The sequence below is a fragment of the Macrobrachium rosenbergii genome, chromosome 10, assembly GCF_040412425.1.
Source record: "Macrobrachium rosenbergii isolate ZJJX-2024 chromosome 10, ASM4041242v1, whole genome shotgun sequence".
In the NCBI taxonomy this organism is placed as follows: Eukaryota; Metazoa; Arthropoda; class Malacostraca; order Decapoda; family Palaemonidae; genus Macrobrachium; species Macrobrachium rosenbergii.
In genome coordinates, this window is record NC_089750.1 from 52,889,587 (window position 1) to 52,907,296 (window position 17,710).

The window sequence follows — 17,710 nt, forward strand, 5'->3', positions numbered from 1 at the left end:
AGGTTACTGCCAGTCAGACTCCCATGAGATTTGCCATCTCCTTTATTTTCATCCGTATTCATGGAAAGTTATCCCTGAAGGGTAGAGGAATCCTTCTTAGCATGCCCTGTGCAAATGATTAACCCTTTCATTCCCTGGGACAACAGTGTGTGCTGTACCCAGCAAAAATTTACTTCCTGAAAACAGTAACATACTAATAATATCCCCTCCGTGACTTAGCATTTTAAGGATGAATGTGCCAACGATTGTTGTTTGATTTCTTAGAAGTCATCTCTTGTCAGGAGAAACTGTATTGGGCGAAAACATTTTTATGAGATTTCTCCATTATACATAATTGATTCTAAAATGTCTCTGATTGCATTCACACAGCACGTGGCTCAAGTGATAGCCGAGAATGAGGAGGCTAACGACTTCCTCAGCATGACTCCTGAAGAAGGAAAGGTCTGGCTAGAAAGTCACCCAGGGCTGGTGGGGTTGGCATACAGGACTTTTCTTTCCAAACATGGCCATCGCTGCTTAAAAGAGGTTTTTCTTAGAAGTTACATTTTTGTTGCTATTTCTGTCATGTTAGTTTCAGTATACAAATTGTAAACCAGTTTAAGTAAACTTTTCCAGTTGTTTGTTTATTTGTAAAATTTGTTCATTTGTACTTATCTTTGCAGCTTGATTTGATGTCCCATTCCTGGAGTATGGATCCTCACCCTCTTGTCGAAAGTTTGCAGGTCAGTTCAGATATTTAAGATACTCTAGTGTACTATTCATTTGCGATATTTTTTCTAGTATGTTACAGGATTAAAAAAAAAAGCTTTTGGAATATGTCATATTTATTTATTTTTGAGCTAGTATGTTAGGAAAAATGCAGTTTCTAAAGTTTTATGAAGAATTTAAAAAAAAAAATCCGCTTGATTTTTTTCCTATCAATTAATACTGTACATTTAAGAAGAATGTGTGAAATTCGAGTTTTTACGTGAATCCTATTTTTATTAGCAAACCACTGTATTTGAAAGTTAATTAATTGCTTTCAGTCACGGCAAAAGATTTACATTTTTTTACATCATTTTCCTTCAGGTGGCAAGGCTGATGCTAATGTTCTCAATTGGTGCTTTCGGGGTTAAACCTGGCAAGCTTACCTCCCCACCCCTTTTGGTTTTTTTTTTTTGTGTCTGTGGGCATGGAGTAGGCAGGGACATTTATCATACCTGTCTCATTTCGAATAGAATAAAAACTGTCATTGACTTGTGGTGTTGGTTTGTTTATGCAGTCATTTCATGCATTCCGTCTTGGAAAGGTCTCCTGTATCCAACCAGAACTTCATTTGCCAAACTTGAAGTATAGTAGTCACAAGAGTATTACTTGTACTCTTATTGTATCAATACTTACGGATACTGAAAAGGTGTGACCCAGAGTGAGTTAACCTGTTGTTTAATTGCTATTGGGTTTCTCGGCCTTGTATTGCTTGTGCGAGACGGCTGATACAGTTTTTATCTTGACTTGGGACCAGCTTCAAGGTATAAACTTTCATGTCTGATTTTTTTTCTCCACTAGTATGTCAAAGCCATCTCAGTTGTCCTCATATTTGGAAAAGTCTTTTATGCCTTTTTCAAGAGATTCTTTTTTGAAAAGTAAGGGAATCTTATTTCATTATTTCGATAGTGAGAGGTTTTTTATCACCATCTTAATTTCAGGCTTTTCTTCGCTTTTTTTTCTGACTTGTTTCTTGCCTTACTTCATATTTTGGACTTGTTCTTCTCTCCTTTGCAGGGAGGTTCTAATTTTCAATGAGATCAGATTTGCATTGTGGTGTTTATTCATAGATATGTTTAATTTGCAAAGGATATAATGGTCTATATGCCATTTTGGTCGTATCCTTTAAAGGTTCATCAGTTTATCATTTATGTAGTAGATTTATCGTCTTTACTAAATTTTCCATTTTTCTTTCTTATTTCCTTCTTTTAGGGATTTTTTGGATCTTTTGTAGCCAATCTGTTTATACTCCCAAAATTTCAATTTTTTACCTACTTGAAAATCCCTGTATTAATTGGTCTGTGATTTGCCAAATGAATAATTTTTATTTCCAAATGTGGAAGTTAGTTGAAATACAGCTTGCAATATTTTCTATTAGAATTTATGTCAAGGATAGTTTGACAGTTCAGAGAATCGCTTTTCATTCTTCCATTTACATCATCATAAACAAATGGTTTTTAGACTCGGAGGTTTGTTTTGGGGGAAATATTTCGCTTGGTTTGGGTGTCGTTTGCTTATCATTACTTTTTTGGCATTTTTAACAATTTTTCCATTGCTTTTGTATTTTTCTCTTTATTTTTTTCATGATTTTGTAATGTGCAGCACAACTGCACTGTTTTTGCTAATGGTGCAGAATTTATTATATGATGGTAGTTTGGTATTGTCCTTCATGGATTCTTAGGTGGATTGTATCTGGTAACTTTTTACTGCCGTTGCAATTTGGAATTTGTGCAACCTGTCTTCTGATGCGTTAAGAGAGAGAGAGAGAGAGAGAGAGAGAGAGATACTGTTTCATTAGTAAGGCATTATATGATGTAAATTTTCCTCCATTCAGACGATGGTTCGATACCCAACTTCCAGTAAAGCTTCCAGGAATTTCATTTCTGTTGAGGAAGCAGTGAGCAACCTTAAGTCGCCTGTCTCGGACGGCATCAAGTGAGTATGTTTTTGTGTGTGTAACTTCATCTTTTGCGATGTTGTATTTTGTAACATTTTCTTTTGTTTTTCTGTTTTGTTTTTCTTATATGCCAAAATCAAGAGATGAAACATTTGTTGCAATTATTCGTTGTTCAGTTCTCTTGTTTGTTCTTTTCTTTTTTATATGAAATTTAGCTGCTGAGCTTTTATAGCTGAGTAAATCAACACATTTTACAAAAAATTTGTATATTTTTCGTTTTATTTCTGTTCCTCTTTCAACAGTTCTTATTTTTCATTCTCTCTCCTCATTTCATCTATAGAAGATCTAACCCTTTTTTTTTACCGCACTTCAGTAGAACTTTGAAGTTTTACAGACAGATTATAGAAACTAGAATGACTGGGTCATGAGATATAAAAGTTAGCAAACTAAAACTTAGTTTTCGTAAATATAGCGGCGAGTAAAGCGCCATCTTTATTCGACTGATATTTAGTATGACCACAGTAAAATTGGGAATTATGTAGTGTTTTGGTGTAATTAATTAATGTTATACAGTATTATCTGTAAGGTAGTTGTAGTGATTGTTCGAATATTCACTGAAACGTTCTTAATATCGACTTTTTTATTTATTAAGCCGGAGGTTTTTCACCGTCTTCTGTATTATATACAGTATTATCGTAACCACTGAGACAGCTGTTCAGTAAAAAAAGTCATGATAACAATAATGAATGCAATCAAGTGTTAAAGATCATGATAATGATAATAATGAATGCAATTATTAATCAGTTGTAGTTGGTCACTGGATATGACATTCACTCTACCAATTTGTCTTGGAATACGTATTATAATTGCACTGGCAACTAAAATATAACACTTTGAGTTAATGTGAACCCAGTCAATAAAGACAGAGAGAAACTGACTCTTATTTTCTAAGACAAAAACTCTGAAACCTTTTTAGAACTGTAGCCTATCGTTGAGGTCAGCCATAAAATATCATGGCTCTTCAGTTGTTAATCATCATGGAGATCCTAGAATATCATTTCATGAATAGCGTTTGTAATAATAATTAGTTGCCATTTTAGGTTTGCTGAAATCTTTCAGATCGCTCCACGCTTATCTTTTACTCATTTTCCCTAGAAATTTGCACAGTTTTGTGCACAGTAGTTATTTTGACCCATAAAATATTAATAATTAAACGACTCGACAAATGGAAAGCCAACAGGAGTGAAGCAAATTCATTTCCCCATTTGTCTCATTCTGCTGTCAAAATCAATGCCTTTCTTCCGAAGCTGTCCATTTAGTCAAGGTCAAAGTCTGAATAAAACAAGAACTAGAGAGCTTACAGAACTGATGAAGCTTTTCGGATAATGTCATTCAAATTTTCAACAAATATGAAGTCTTGGGGAAAACTCGCTCAAGTTTTAGCAATTTTCCGAACACTTGTTATTTTTGCTGCTTTAACACTCATAATAATTAAACTATTGTACACATATGTAAGAGGTGCAAAAGAAACGAGCAGGTAAAAGTTACTGCTGGTTTATTACAGATTCAGGCAGTTTATATAGCGGCCGACTGGCGCCGAACCGCGGAAGACAATGACATTGAGCGTGACCTGAGGTCAAAAACAATTATCAATAATATACGGCGAACAAGTACAATTTACAATACAAAAACATACAGAACTCCAATATGGATACAGTCTTGATGCCTGCGAATAAAGAAACATACGATACATAATTTGTGACAGTTGGACAAATACATATAAAGTTGAAATGGTAGAAAATGCGTGACCTGGCACGTTAGGCGTGACGAATTGAGTGCGAAGAACATGGGAAGTCACCAAAGAAAACTTGCTCATTGGAGACTTAATTAATGATGCCTTCGAAGCACTCTGCTGACGTCGATGTGGTGACTTTACACATAAACCCCTCCTGAAATAAATGCACTGGCACTTTAGACGAGGTTTACTAAAAAAAAAAAAAATTTAAATGCTGAACTAGGTCTTTTTTATGCTGCATTGAAATAGATGATACTTTTAGACTTTTGCTTCCTTCTTCAAGGTTTTATTGTGTTCCCAGTTTCAAAGCTATATATCCAAAAAACTGTTACTCATAGTCTGGTTAAGTTCTGAGTACTAAGTTCTATTAATAATGATAAAATTGCTAATAAGAGTAACACGGAATATTGTTATATTTATTACTGGACTCTTATTTATATTTCTTATTCTTTTCAAGGAGAGGACTGAAGTTCTTATTGCCAATGTGTAGAGAAGCTGTGGTGAACAGGGAGACAACGAAGTCCCAACTAGTAAAATTAGTTGATATCTTCAGGAAAGCATACCTGTGAGTGATAGCTTGCTTTTAGCACATACGAATGTGTGCAGTCTGTTTTTGTTTGTTTTTTGGTTGATTGAGGTACTTATTGCTTTAGAGTCATCCTGTGTCATTGTCAACAAAAATACCACCACATATTGAGTCCTCTGAAACCTTCAGTATCTGCCTTTATGATATTCAGAACAGCTACATTTATCAACAGTTTTCAAAGACTACGAGTTTGATATCATGTTCTCAGATATAAAATTAAGTTATCTAAAAACTAACTTTTTTATTATCTGTGGATCGGGGGTTCTCAAAAGCTACACTCTTTGATTTCTGATCTTTGCAGAACATCAGTTTATTTACTTATGTTGCCAGAAAACAAAATTTATTCACGTCTTGTTTTTAAGAAAATCACATTCTTATGTTGTATATTCAGAAAGCTACATCTTTTATTTATTGTGTTTTTGGAAACTATATTTTTTATATATTGTACTAATAAACTATATTTTTATCTGTTTCACTTACAGGAATTTTTTTTTATATATATATCATGCTATTAGAAAACTACATTTTTTGTTGTTAGGCTTTCAAACTAGCTTTCAAACTATCTTATACTGTGTTTTCAGAAAACTCGGGCAGATGATGACTGGTGAGGGAAGGTTACCTGAAGCCGATCTGATCTTCTTCTTGACACATCCAGAAATAGGTCACCTGGTTAAAGATCGTTCTCCTTTGCTCGTTTCAAAGTACGTCAGGTTTTTGTCGTGTCTATGGATATTTAGAATATTTCTTTAATATTTTAGAAAATTAATAGTAGTTTATCATGTGTGTCCTTTAAATTTAAATATTAGATTCCACTTAGCTTCGTACTTTTCAGGGCTATTCGGCGAAAGAGGCTGCGGGAAAAATTAGAAAATCTGACATTCCCTGATATATCTTCTGGCATCCCCAAACCAGTAAGTTGAGTTTCTTCCTGCATCCCTAAGCTGAGAATTTTTTTCATTCCATTCTCTTTTCGCATCTGCAAACCAGTAAGTGTCAAGTTGTTCATTTCTCTTGTGATGCACTTTGACCCAGTAAAATTTTAAGTTTCACTTCTTGCTTCTCAAACTAGTAAATTCTTTGGTTCCTTTTTCTTGTGGAATCTCTGTCTCATTCATGGGATCTTTGAATGAAAAAGATTTAAAGTTTCTCATCTTACAAACCAAAACGGTAAGTTTTAAGTTCCTTTCTCTTGTGGCATTTCTGGAAAAGATTTGTAAGTTTCTCTTCTTACACCACAAACATGTAAGTTTCAAATTTCTTTCTGTTGTGACATTTCTGAAGTAGTAAATTTTAAAACCAGTTAGATTTACGTTCCTTTCTCCTACGGTATCACTACAAATTAGCTTTGAAGTTTCTCCTCCGGCATTCCAAACCAGTTAAGTCTCAAGTTTGTCTTGTTGCATCTCAAAACAAGTTTATCAAGTTTCTCTTCTTGCTTTCCCAAACAGTAAGTTTTAAGATATTTTTCTCTCTTAGATTTCTCGTCTTACTTACTGAACCGTTGTGTTTCAATATTTTTTTTTCTTGTGGCATCCACGAGCCAGTTAGTTTTAAGTTCATTTTTTATCATTTCTAAACAGATTTTCTCTTGTGACACCTCAAAACAACAAAGTTTAGAACTTTTATTCTTATATCCCAAACTAGTTTGTTTGAAATTTCTATCTCTTGTGGCATTTCTGAACCAGTAAATTTTTAATTATCTCCTTCCATTTGTAAACCAGGGAGTTTTTAAGTTAATTTTTCCTCCTCTGAACATTGAATAGAAGGCTTTTAAGATTTTCATTTTATATCCAGAGACCGTGAATTTCAATGTACTTTCTCTTCTGGCATCTCTGGATCAGTAAGCTTCAGCGTTCCTTTTCCTTCCACAAACCAAAATGTTTTAAAATTCTTTTCTCTTGTGGCACCTCTCAACCAGTAAGTTTTAAGTTTTCATCCTGAAGCAACAAGTTTAAGTTCTTTTTTCTTGTGGCATCAATGAAACAGAAAGTTATTCTGTGCTGGCATCCCGAAGTGGTTAACTTTCAATTTCGTTTCTTTTATGGGATTTCTGGAAAGGGGAGTTTTTAAGTTTCACTTTTTGGGCGTTAAACCAGTAAGTTTGTAGTTCATTTTACATGTGGCATTTCTGAACAGTGAACTTTTTAGATTTTTTCTTGCAATCCAAACAAGTAACCTTGGATTTTTTTCTCTTCTGAGCTTTCTGAACAAAGAAGTTCATTTTTTTTTATTGTACAGAACCAGTAAGTTTTAATATCCTGTGTCTTGTAGCACTTCAAAAAGGAAGTGTTCAAGATACTCTTTTGCAACTCGAACCTGAAGCTTGAAGTTCTTTTGTGCTTGTCATTTTAAACCATTAAATTTAAATTTTTTCTTCATCTCTGAACCAGTAAGTTTTGCAATTTCTTTCTCTTTGTATTGGTAAAGTTTCTTTTCTTACAATCCCAAACCAGTAGGTTTGTTGTATCTTTCATTTTTACCGTCCCAGACTAGCAAGGTCTCAAGTTTCTTTTACCTCTGACATTCCAAAACCAGTGGGTGTTTAGGATTTATTGTTTTCTTTTATCCCTCAACCGTTAAGTTATTATAGTTCTTTTTCGTCTGAAATTCCATTACCTGTAAGACTTTAAGTTTAAGTTTTACTCTTTGCATCTTTGTACCAATATGTTTTTGAAGTTTCTCTTCTTCTTTAATCCCCAGACTTTCAAGTTGTTAAAAACCTTATAGTATCACCAAAACTAGTTTTTAGGCTTCATTGTCTTCTTGCATCCCTGGACCAATATGTTTGTCTAGGCTGATTTGAGTATGGTTAGGAATGGTGTTCGTATAGTAAAGTTACCCATTTAAGTAGAAAATTGCAAGTGAAAAACAAATATGTTCTTTTAACTCAGCAAATGCAAAAAAATTATGAAATATTTTTTATAGTTTTATGAACCCTATCAAGGAAAGTTGCTGCAGTGACATGCCCATTAAATATAATAGTATGAAATGGGATTTGAAAGGCTTGTGAATTTTTTTATAATAAAAATACAAATACAGCAACCAGAAAATGACACAAAGAATTTCTTTTTGTTTAAGAATGCTTTTTGTCTTGGATTAACATCTACTATTTAAACAAAAAAATTGTTAGTTTTACAAGAGGAAATCATTTATGGTTTTCAGTTATAACCAATTAATAACCCTATTTGCATCGTGGTTTTTCTCCTTGTTTATAGGTAGTGATTCAGTTTCATGTCGCATCTGTAAATGATGGCCTTAGATGTCATTAGAAAAGAGTAAACATACCTGCCAAAGTTTCTGAACCCAAGACACATTACCTTTCTTCTTCCTCTCAGCTAGATGACTGGCTCTTGTCTTTCCCTCCTAAATTAATTTGTTCACTAACAGATCAGCGAGCCTGAACAAACTTGGTCCAGTACTGACGGAGAGGATTTAGTCCTTACTGGAACTGCTGTGTGCCAAGGAATTGTCAAAGGTACAGCCAGAGTCGTCACCAACATTGCAGAAGCCACAACTATACAGGTCTGTGCCTTTCATATTGTTTCTCAGTCATTATAAGATGAACTGTGTGTTTGCTGTGTACAAACTTACCTCCAATATAATAAGAATTCGTGAATTTTTGTCTGAATTATTAATTAAATACAACAGCTGATTTTATAGCTTATTAAACTGCACATTGTTTCATTACAATATTGACTTTACCACCAGCGTGGAGATATCTTGGTGACAAAAAGTACAGACGTTGGTTGGACGCCATATTTTCCTCTTCTGGCAGGAGTTGTCACAGAGATTGGAGGACTTATTTCACATGGTAGGTGCTCTTGCTTATGATGATAAGACTGTAAGCTCAGTATTCGTATGACAATGAAAATTGAATATTCTGATAACTACTTGTTCCTCCCCAGGGCGCTCCTCAAGCATACACTTGCGTAATGTTTTGTGTCAGGTTTCAGATGGCTTCAAATGCAATTTTATAAGGGTATTAACTGAAGAACCCTGAGCTGTTTTTTTTATAATTAACATTATTTTAAAATATAAGCTAAACCCCCTATTCTCTGATGTACCTATAATGTAATATCAACAGACCTATAGGTAGACTTTATTAATGTTGTCCGAATAGAAAAAAGTATTTGCAGTTGTTTTCCAATTCTGGCCAGTAAGTCCGCTGTATCACTGCTGATGAGTCTTCCTAATACATGCAGGACTGCCATAGCCAATATTTACTGTGTAAAAATCATAAATCCTTCATGTTACTCTTTTAAATGATTAGGTTTTCTCCCATGTAGCCAAGGTTTGGTGTTCATTTTCGTATGCCACTTCCTTTGATTCATAAAATCTTTTGTCTTTCAAGAAGCAAATTCTGTCACTGTGCCTTTCATTCCTCCTTTTCTTGTTTCCTTGTGAACTTAAAAAGTCACATCTTTCTATTTTCATAAAATCTAACTCACGACATTTCATAAAACGTTATACAACTTCCAGTGTTATACTTCGTTAATTGTGAAATTTTAAAGATGAATATGTTGTCCTTTGGAATAGTAGAGAATAATTAAATTTTCTTAGATGTGTTTGTACGAATGCTTCTGTGGATATACTGCCCATCAGATGAAGTCACCAGGCCATTGCTCCTCCATTTCCATTCTCCAGTTTACACCACGATTCAGTCTTCTTTCCTTTCAGTGGCGGCTCTGCCATTTACTTCAGAGTTAAGCCAATCTTTTTAAACTAAACTTGCCATCAGAAAAAATAAATGTGTTGTTGCATTTGTTGTGAGCTCATTTTCAGGAACTACTGTAGATGTGGAAAAATAAATGAGCAATGAAACTGTTATTCTTTTTTATTTGCATTTTTCTGATCTGATAATCTGGATTGAGAAAATGCATTAAAAGCAACTTTCTGTATGTGCAGGTGCTGTGGTTGCCCGAGAATATGGCCTCCCTTGCATTGTTGGAGTGACTGCTGCTACCTACTCATTCAACTCGGGTAATAATACATTCAGTATTTGAGTTTTTCCCTCTTTTTGAATTTTCTGTTTTAAAATTGATGCTAAACAAACCTGAGGAAAAATTATTCTCACTTGACTGCTGCCGTTGTATTGGAATGCAAATAACTCGTCAATGTTTGTAAAGATGATGCATTACTGCTAATCTAGATTAATTAAATTGCTAATCAAGTAGATTAGGATTATGTATGCCTGATTTTTCTTATATATATAATACAGTAATATATATATGTATATATATATATATATATATATATATATGAATTTTTTATATATATATATATATATATATATATATATATATATATATATATATATATATATATATATATATTTTTTTTTTTATGTTTTTCCTGGCAATTTAGTTTGAATTTATTTTATTTTTTTTTATGTTTTCCTGGCAATTTGTTTGATTCCGACTTGTGATTCCGTGGGGCCAGGAATCATAAAACAAGCGGAAAAAGGGGGAATTTCATAGGAGCATAAGGCTCTTACTACTGAAGGAAAATATTACATAAACATGTAAGAGATGCAAAAAAACGAGCAGGTAAAAGAGTACTGCTGCTTTATTCAAGATCCAGGCAGTTTATATAGCGGCAGACTGGCGCCGTCCTGTGAAAGACAATGAGATTGTAAGTGACCTAAGGTCGATAATAATTAACAATAAAATACAACAAACGAGTACACTTTACAATGTAAAAATAGACAGAACTCAAAAATGGATATAATCTTGATGCCTGTGAACAAAGAAATACAAGATACACAATTGACAACAGGTGAACAAATATGTACACAGTTTAAATGATTAAATTCGTGTGACCTGGCATGTTAGACGTGACCAATTGTATGGCGAAGAAAATGGGATGTCACCATAGAAAACTTGCTCAGCGGAGACTTTACGAATGATGCGTTCAGTAGAGACTTCACAGACGGCTTTGCAGGTGCCTCTACAAATACTCGCCCCCAAAGACGTGGGATGCGTCTGATCAGTCTGCAGATCTGCTGGGGCACTGAAGGGTGCCACGGCTGCGTGAGGACAATGGGGGAGCACTCTGTGCTTGAGGCTGCCTGACTGTGGGTGAGGGCGGGCTTTTTCGGGGGGCGGCCGCACGCCCGCTGCTTGCAGGGGCCTGGCTGCGGCAAAGGGTGACCAGGCAGGGGTTGCGCTGCGGTGACGTCTGTGTCCTCCTCAGGAGGGTGGGCTTGACCCGGTCTATAGATACCCACTCGTTCCTCCTGGGAAGTGCAAGCAGGAACGCCTTGTTGTTCCGCTCCAGCATGCGGAAGGGGCCCCTGTAGGGTTTGGTCAGTGGCGGGCGGACGGCATCATCCCTGACGAAGAGGTGAGTGGTGGATGCCAGCCCTGGTGGTGTGAAGGTGGCCTACCTGTCGGTGTATGTCCACTTGCAGGGGGCGAATTTGCCGACCACATAGCGGAGCCTCTGCACCGATGGGTTGTGGCGATCTTCTGTCACAAGTTCGCCCGGGACCACGAGGGACTCGCCGTAGGTTTTCTTAGCTGGGGACGGGGTGCCGTCGGCCCTGGGGGCGGTCCTCAAGCCGAGGAGGACTCACAGCAGCTGATATTTCCAGTCCTCAGCGGTGCAGCGGGCCATGAGAGACGCCTTCAGGGACCTGTGAAACCGCTCGACCAAGCCAGAGGCCGCTGGGTTGTAAGCCGTGGTGGTGTGATGCATTGTCCCCAGCAGCCGAGCCAGGGCAGACCACAACTCGGACAGGAAAGCGGGGCCCCTGTCGGTTGTGATGTGGTCTGGGACGCCGAAGCGGCTGACCCAACTGGAGAGCAGGGCCTCGGCACATGCGCTGGCGGTGGATTCTTGCATTGGTGTGGCTTCAGGTCACCTCATTGAACGATCTACCACCGTCAGGAGATACTTAGACCCGCCTGATGGGGGAAGGGGCCCGACGACGTCAATATGAATGTGGCCGAAGCGCCGCTCTGGTTGCGGGAACTCGCCTACCCCGGACTGTGTGTGACGTCCCACCTTGCTGGTTTGGCACTGTAGGCACTTTTTCGCCCAGGTCCTTGCATCTTTCTGCACTCCGTGCCAGACGAACTTCCCTGACAGCAGCTTGGCCGTTGTCCTGCCGGAGGGATGTGAGAGGCCGTGGATGATGTCGAATACCTGGTGGCGGCAGGAGGCTGGAACCAAGGGGCGGGGCTGGCCAGTGCTGACGTCGCAGAGGAGACTTGGGCCCCCGGGGGTGAGGGGCACGTCCCTCCACTTCAGGGACATGACGGCGGTGCGGTAGGGTGGGGTTTGTGTCCGCGATCTGTTCCCTGGCAAGGTCTTCGTAATTTACCCCGAGCTGCACCGCATTCAGCTCGACTCTGGAGAGGGCGTCCGCCACAGGGTTCTTCTTGCCGGGGAGGTACCTAACGGAGCAGGTGAACTCGGCGATGGCTGAGAGATGTCGCTGCTGCCTGGAAGACCATGCGTCCCCCTGCTTGGTGAAGGCGTGAACCAGCGGCTGGTGGTCCGTGAAGATTGTGAAGGGTGTGCCCTCCAGGAGGAACTTGAAGTGTCGGACTGCTCGGTACACTGCGCAGAGTTCCCTGTCGAAGGTGCTGTAGCGGGCTTCTGCGGGGTTGAACTTCTTGCTGAAGAAGGTGATGGGCTGGGGAACGCCACCGATGACCTATTCCAGGACAGCACCACAGGCGACATTGCTGGCGTCTGTCGTCAGTTGGAGGGGGGCACTGGGATCCTGGTGTGCCAAGGCGGTTGCCTCAGCGAGGGCGGCCTTCGTCAGGGAGAAGGCCTGCTGCTGGCTGGGTCCCCTCAACAAGGACTTTGGTTGGCCTTTCAGAATTTCCGTCATGGGAGCCGTGGTGTGCGCGAACCCGGTGATGAACCACCTGTAGTAGTTCACCATCCTGAGGAACTCCTGGACGGCCTTGACGGAGGTGGGGACGGGGAACCTGGTGATGGCTGCGACCTTGGATGTAAGCGGGCGGACACCTGCCGGGAATATCTCGTGGCCCAGGAAGTCAGCTTTCTGGACGCCGAAGGTGCACTTGTCGAAACGTACGACGAGGCCGTTCTCCTGCAGCCGCTGCAGGACTGCCCGGATGTGTTTCTGGTGCTCACTGTGGGACCTGGAAAATATAAGGATATCATCTACGTAGCAAACGCAGAACTTCAGGTCCCCCAGGATGCTGTCCATGAGCCGCTGGAAAGTCGCCCCGGCGTTCCTCAGACCAAAGGTGGAGAAGGCGAACACGTAGGACCCAAAAGGCGTGATGATGGTGGTCTTTGGTATATCCTGTGGTGCGACCGGTACTGGAAAATAGGACTTTAAAAGATCTAACTTAGTGAATATTTTGGCCCCGTGAACAGCAGGGGGTAGTGGTCGGGTTCCGTTGCGATGTTAAGACGCCTGTAGTCGCTTCAGGGTCTCCATGAGCCATCCAGTTTCTGCACCATGTGGAGGGGGGAGGCCCACGGGCTGGAGGCCTTCTTGCAGATTCCCATCTGCTCCATTTCAGCGAATGAGTTCTTGGCCTCCTGAAGGCACCGTGGGGGAAGCCTCTGGAACTTCGCATGTGTAGGGGGCCCATTAGTTTTTACATGATGGTATATGCCATGTTTGGCTGGGGCCCCAGGGATTTGGTGGAGCTCGGGCCTGAACACGTCCGGGAACTCCGTCAGCAGCTGTGCGTACTGGTGGGGGGTGGCAGAGCAGATGGTGGGCGCTTGGGTCCCCGTTGCCAATGGGAGGGACTGGCAGGAGTCGGTGTCAAGGAGGCGCTTCCGCCCGACGTCGACTGCCAGCCCGAAGTGAGCAAGGAAGTCAGCACCCAGTCCGCGACTACGAAGTCCCAGGAATAACTCCGGCCAAGGATGGAGATCGACAGGGGCCTGGTGCCGTAGGAGAGGATGGGGGATCCGTTGGCGGCCGTCAGGGAGGCAGCCGGATCTGGTTCACGCTTGAGGTCCTCTCTGGACGCCGAGAAGATCGATCTAACGGCCCCCGTGTCAACCAGAATCATTCTGCCGGAGACGGTGTTGCGGACGTAGAAGCCTAATGATTCTGGGCCCCTGGGTTTTTTGGCTGCCATGGTGGTCTTTCCTGTTGGCCGCCGCCTCCACCGTTTTTTGAACGGGCGAATGAACAGGGCGGCAGGCAGTTCCGAGCATCCTTGCCAAACCGCCTGTGGTAGTGGCACAGACCCAGGGAACTCCACTTGCTGTGGGGCGCTGGGCGCCACCTGGTGATGACATTGACCTCCTGCTACGCACCCTCTTCCTGCTGGACGGAGTTCACTGGTAGTGTGGGCGCTGTTAACCGCTTCGTTGCCTTCACGCAGTCCGTCAGGTGCTGCGCCGTGTGGATCAGGACATCAAGGGGCATGGTGTAGGGCACGGGAATCAGTGTGCGGACCTCTGGGAGGAGCTGATAAAGGAGGAGCTCCTGCAACAGGCTTATTTCCTGCTGCTTTCCACTACCGTCGAAGTCTGGGAGTTTGAGCAGGTCTTCAATCATGCCCCATGACTCCATCACGCTTAGATCCTGCCGCGGACTGACAGCAAGGTCAAGGGCACGGGCAGCCCGCTCGGCGACTGGTAGGGAGCACGTCTCGAGGAGGAACTTGTTCAGGAGGTGGTACGTGAGGGGGCGTGCGGCAGACACCCACGGGACGACCCATAGATTTCCTCTGGCAGGAAGTTAAAGACTGTGTCAGCCTGCAGCACGTCGTTGTTTAGGTCCACCAGCCTGAACTGGCTCTCGACCCTATACAGCCATGACGTTGGGTTCCCCTGCGTGAATGGCGGCAGCTTTATGGACAGGGTGGCCCGTGATTGTTTTGCCGGGCAGGGGAGCATGCGGGGCGCGGGCATGGGTGTGGAGGAGCGTGAGAGCCTCGGCGAGGGGGCGGGCACGGGTGAAATGGGAGGAAGGTAGACATCCGCATTCGTGAGGTTAGCGGTTAATTGCACGAGGGAGGGGATGTCCGCGTCCATGCTCGCTCTTTGCTCTCTTAACTGGAGTGGGGTACTCGCGTCAAAACGCACTTGGAAGCGCGCCGTGTGAGTCCATTAATGACGCTGGTGATTTTGCCAACGAGAGTCAGCACACCCAAACGCTGGTTACAGAGCCGTCGTTAGTCCGCTAAGGGCATGAGTAAGTTCCTGGAGCCAAGACTGAGTCGCCGTATGGGTCCACTAATGGCTCCAGGACTACTCCGGGGGTCACCACTGTAAGAGGTGCAAAAAAACGAGCAGGTAAAAGAGTACTGTTGCTTCATTCAAGATCCAGGCAGTTTATATAGCGGCAGACTGGCGCCGTGCTGCAAAAGACAATGAGATCATGAGTGACCTGAGGTCGATAATAATTAACAATAAAATACAGCAAACGAGTACACTTTACAATGTAAAAATAGACAGAACTCAAAAATTTATATAATCTTGATGCCTGTGAACAAAGAAATACAAGATACACAATTGACAACAGGTGAACAAATATATACACAGTTTAAATGATTAAATTCATGTGACCTGGCACATTAGGCGTGACCAATTGTATGGCGAAGAAAATGGGACGTCACCATAGAAAACTTGCTCAGCGGAGACTTTACGAACGATGTGTTCAGTAGAGACTTCACAGACGGCTTTACAGGTGCCTTTACAAACACATGGGCAAACTTACAGGAGTGTATTTACATAAATAACTTTAGTACGGGAAAGAGGAATGCAAGTAGATTATTGATCCTGAAGGGGATTCCTACGGGATGGATGAGACTTGGGGGATTCCAGACACAGCCCAAGAAGCTTCCACGATATAGGGTCCCTCTGAAATGAGAGATATGCACATTATACGCCAGTAATGAAAAGAGACAAAAGAATAATGAATTCGAAGCTGCACTGAGGGTGCCAAGGGGCTTCGATGAATTAATAATGGCTTAGCACTGCCGACACTCGAGGAGCACGGACATTTGACAAGAGATTCGGTGATTACTGGCACTCACATTAAGTAAATATTACGAGGAAAAGCGTGACTGAATGGATGTCTTTACAGAGCACGTTACCGTAAGGCAAATTTGGTTCCAGTGCAGAAAGCGGTCCGTGGATGACTTGCGATTTCCGAGTGCGCGTTTTCTTCCATGTGGTAAGATGCAAGGGCTTCAGTAAAGGGCAAGGAGATGGGAACTTCACGCTGTGCCAAGCAAATGGAGTGGGTCATCGGTCAGGCCAGCATCCAAGGGAACACGTGGGTGGTGGCTGGAGTGCACAGAGGAAAATTATACTTTGAAAGGCCACGTGGTTAGGAGCTAAGGGCATCGTTGGGCCAGGGCATGGCGGTGATTTTGGGGTGTCGACTCTACACCATCCCGTCCAGCGCGCATGTGAGAGCGAACCTTCGTCTGGTTTCCTCTTTTATCTCCTCCTATGGGGCAGGGGCACGTCCAACACATAGGGGGTCGAGTCATGTTCAGCTGATGCCCGTAGGGGTTTTTTGCCTGAAAAGGACAGCCAGACAGATTCACTTTTGCCTCGGAAATCAGAAATTATCTACTTAAAGGGAGTGGCCTACAATCGGTTTTAATCCCTTGTATTCTGACCGTGCGAAATATCGATCGGCAGACAGTAAATGAAAAAAAAAAAAGGAGGAAGCAATTTGCTAGCGAGTTCTTGCTAATTATAATAAATATATATATATATATGAACAAAGTTGCAGTCACGAAGGAAATGTGAAACAATGAGGTGCCAATTACTTTCACGTTTCCTTGGTGGCTGTAACTTTGTTCGCATATTCATCACATTTTTCACTTTTTCATGATTTAAAAATATATATATATAATATTTGCATATATATGAGGAGTATGATGAGAGTTGTTTCTTAAAAACCTAAAACTTACATCAGTAGCTAAAGGGAGCAAATTGACTTAAGTCTCCTGCCTCGTTTGCAGGTGGAATATTACGTATGTAAATTGAACTTACAGTACTTAGTGTCTTCAGTTATAATAAGTTACCCCTTCCAACAAAAAAAAATTCTAAGCATCACAACTACAGTAGAAAAAATTTTATGTGTACAAAATTCAGAGACAACATTAAGCAATGTCCTTATTATTGACTACAGTTGGTATCACGCAAAGAATGGAACTCTCAAAAGCGGGAAATTATTGGGTATTTTGATATACATATGTGTGTGTGGCTTAGTTTACGCACCTTACATGCTGCAGCCTCCCAAACACAGCATACTTTTTATTTTTTTTTCTTAAGAAGCTAACAATATATTTTCATGGGGAAAATTTTTATTAATTATTCTTTACCGGTTGTAATTCCATTGGCGTTTATTATTATTATTATTATTATTATTATTATTATTATTATTATTATTATTATTATATCTTTTTTCAGGAGACACTGTTGTGCTTAATGCAACCAGGGGAACCATCACAAGAATCGGTGAGAAAATGCGGAATCGAATGGAACCAGCTGAGGACGGAGCTGCAGTTATTATTAATTTTTTGCTCACTTTATTATCATTATTTCATTTCAGTCGTTCAGTTGAAAAATAGTGCTTGGGCATTATTTTTTTTACCCCGTTACTTCTTTTTATTTGTAAACAAAGAAAGGCATGTGAAGTCGTGTAAATTGTTTAAGAACATTTTTGTGTAAAGTATAAAATTCTTGTTTTATAAGCATGAAGAGGGAATGTTAT

At 41.0% G+C, this 17,710-nt stretch overlaps 1 protein-coding gene across 2 annotated transcripts in view; it reads left to right on the forward strand.

Moving 5' to 3' along the window:
- Positions 1-17,710, forward strand: part of LOC136842633 (rifampicin phosphotransferase-like) — a 487,544-nt gene that overhangs the window by 469,358 nt on the left and 476 nt on the right. For both annotated transcript variants that reach the window (XM_067110251.1, XM_067110250.1), the window contains 10 exons: positions 370-525; positions 663-722; positions 2,579-2,679; positions 4,894-5,001; positions 5,604-5,723; positions 5,855-5,933; positions 8,410-8,544; positions 8,731-8,833; positions 9,928-10,002; positions 17,407-17,710. The exon at positions 17,407-17,710 is cut by the window's right edge and continues 476 nt beyond it. In XM_067110251.1, coding sequence (XP_066966352.1) covers positions 370-525; positions 663-722; positions 2,579-2,679; positions 4,894-5,001; positions 5,604-5,723; positions 5,855-5,933; positions 8,410-8,544; positions 8,731-8,833; positions 9,928-10,002; positions 17,407-17,567 — 1,098 coding nt within the window. In that variant the 3' untranslated portion in view covers positions 17,568-17,710. The remainder of the gene's footprint in view (positions 1-369; positions 526-662; positions 723-2,578; positions 2,680-4,893; positions 5,002-5,603; positions 5,724-5,854; positions 5,934-8,409; positions 8,545-8,730; positions 8,834-9,927; positions 10,003-17,406) is intronic.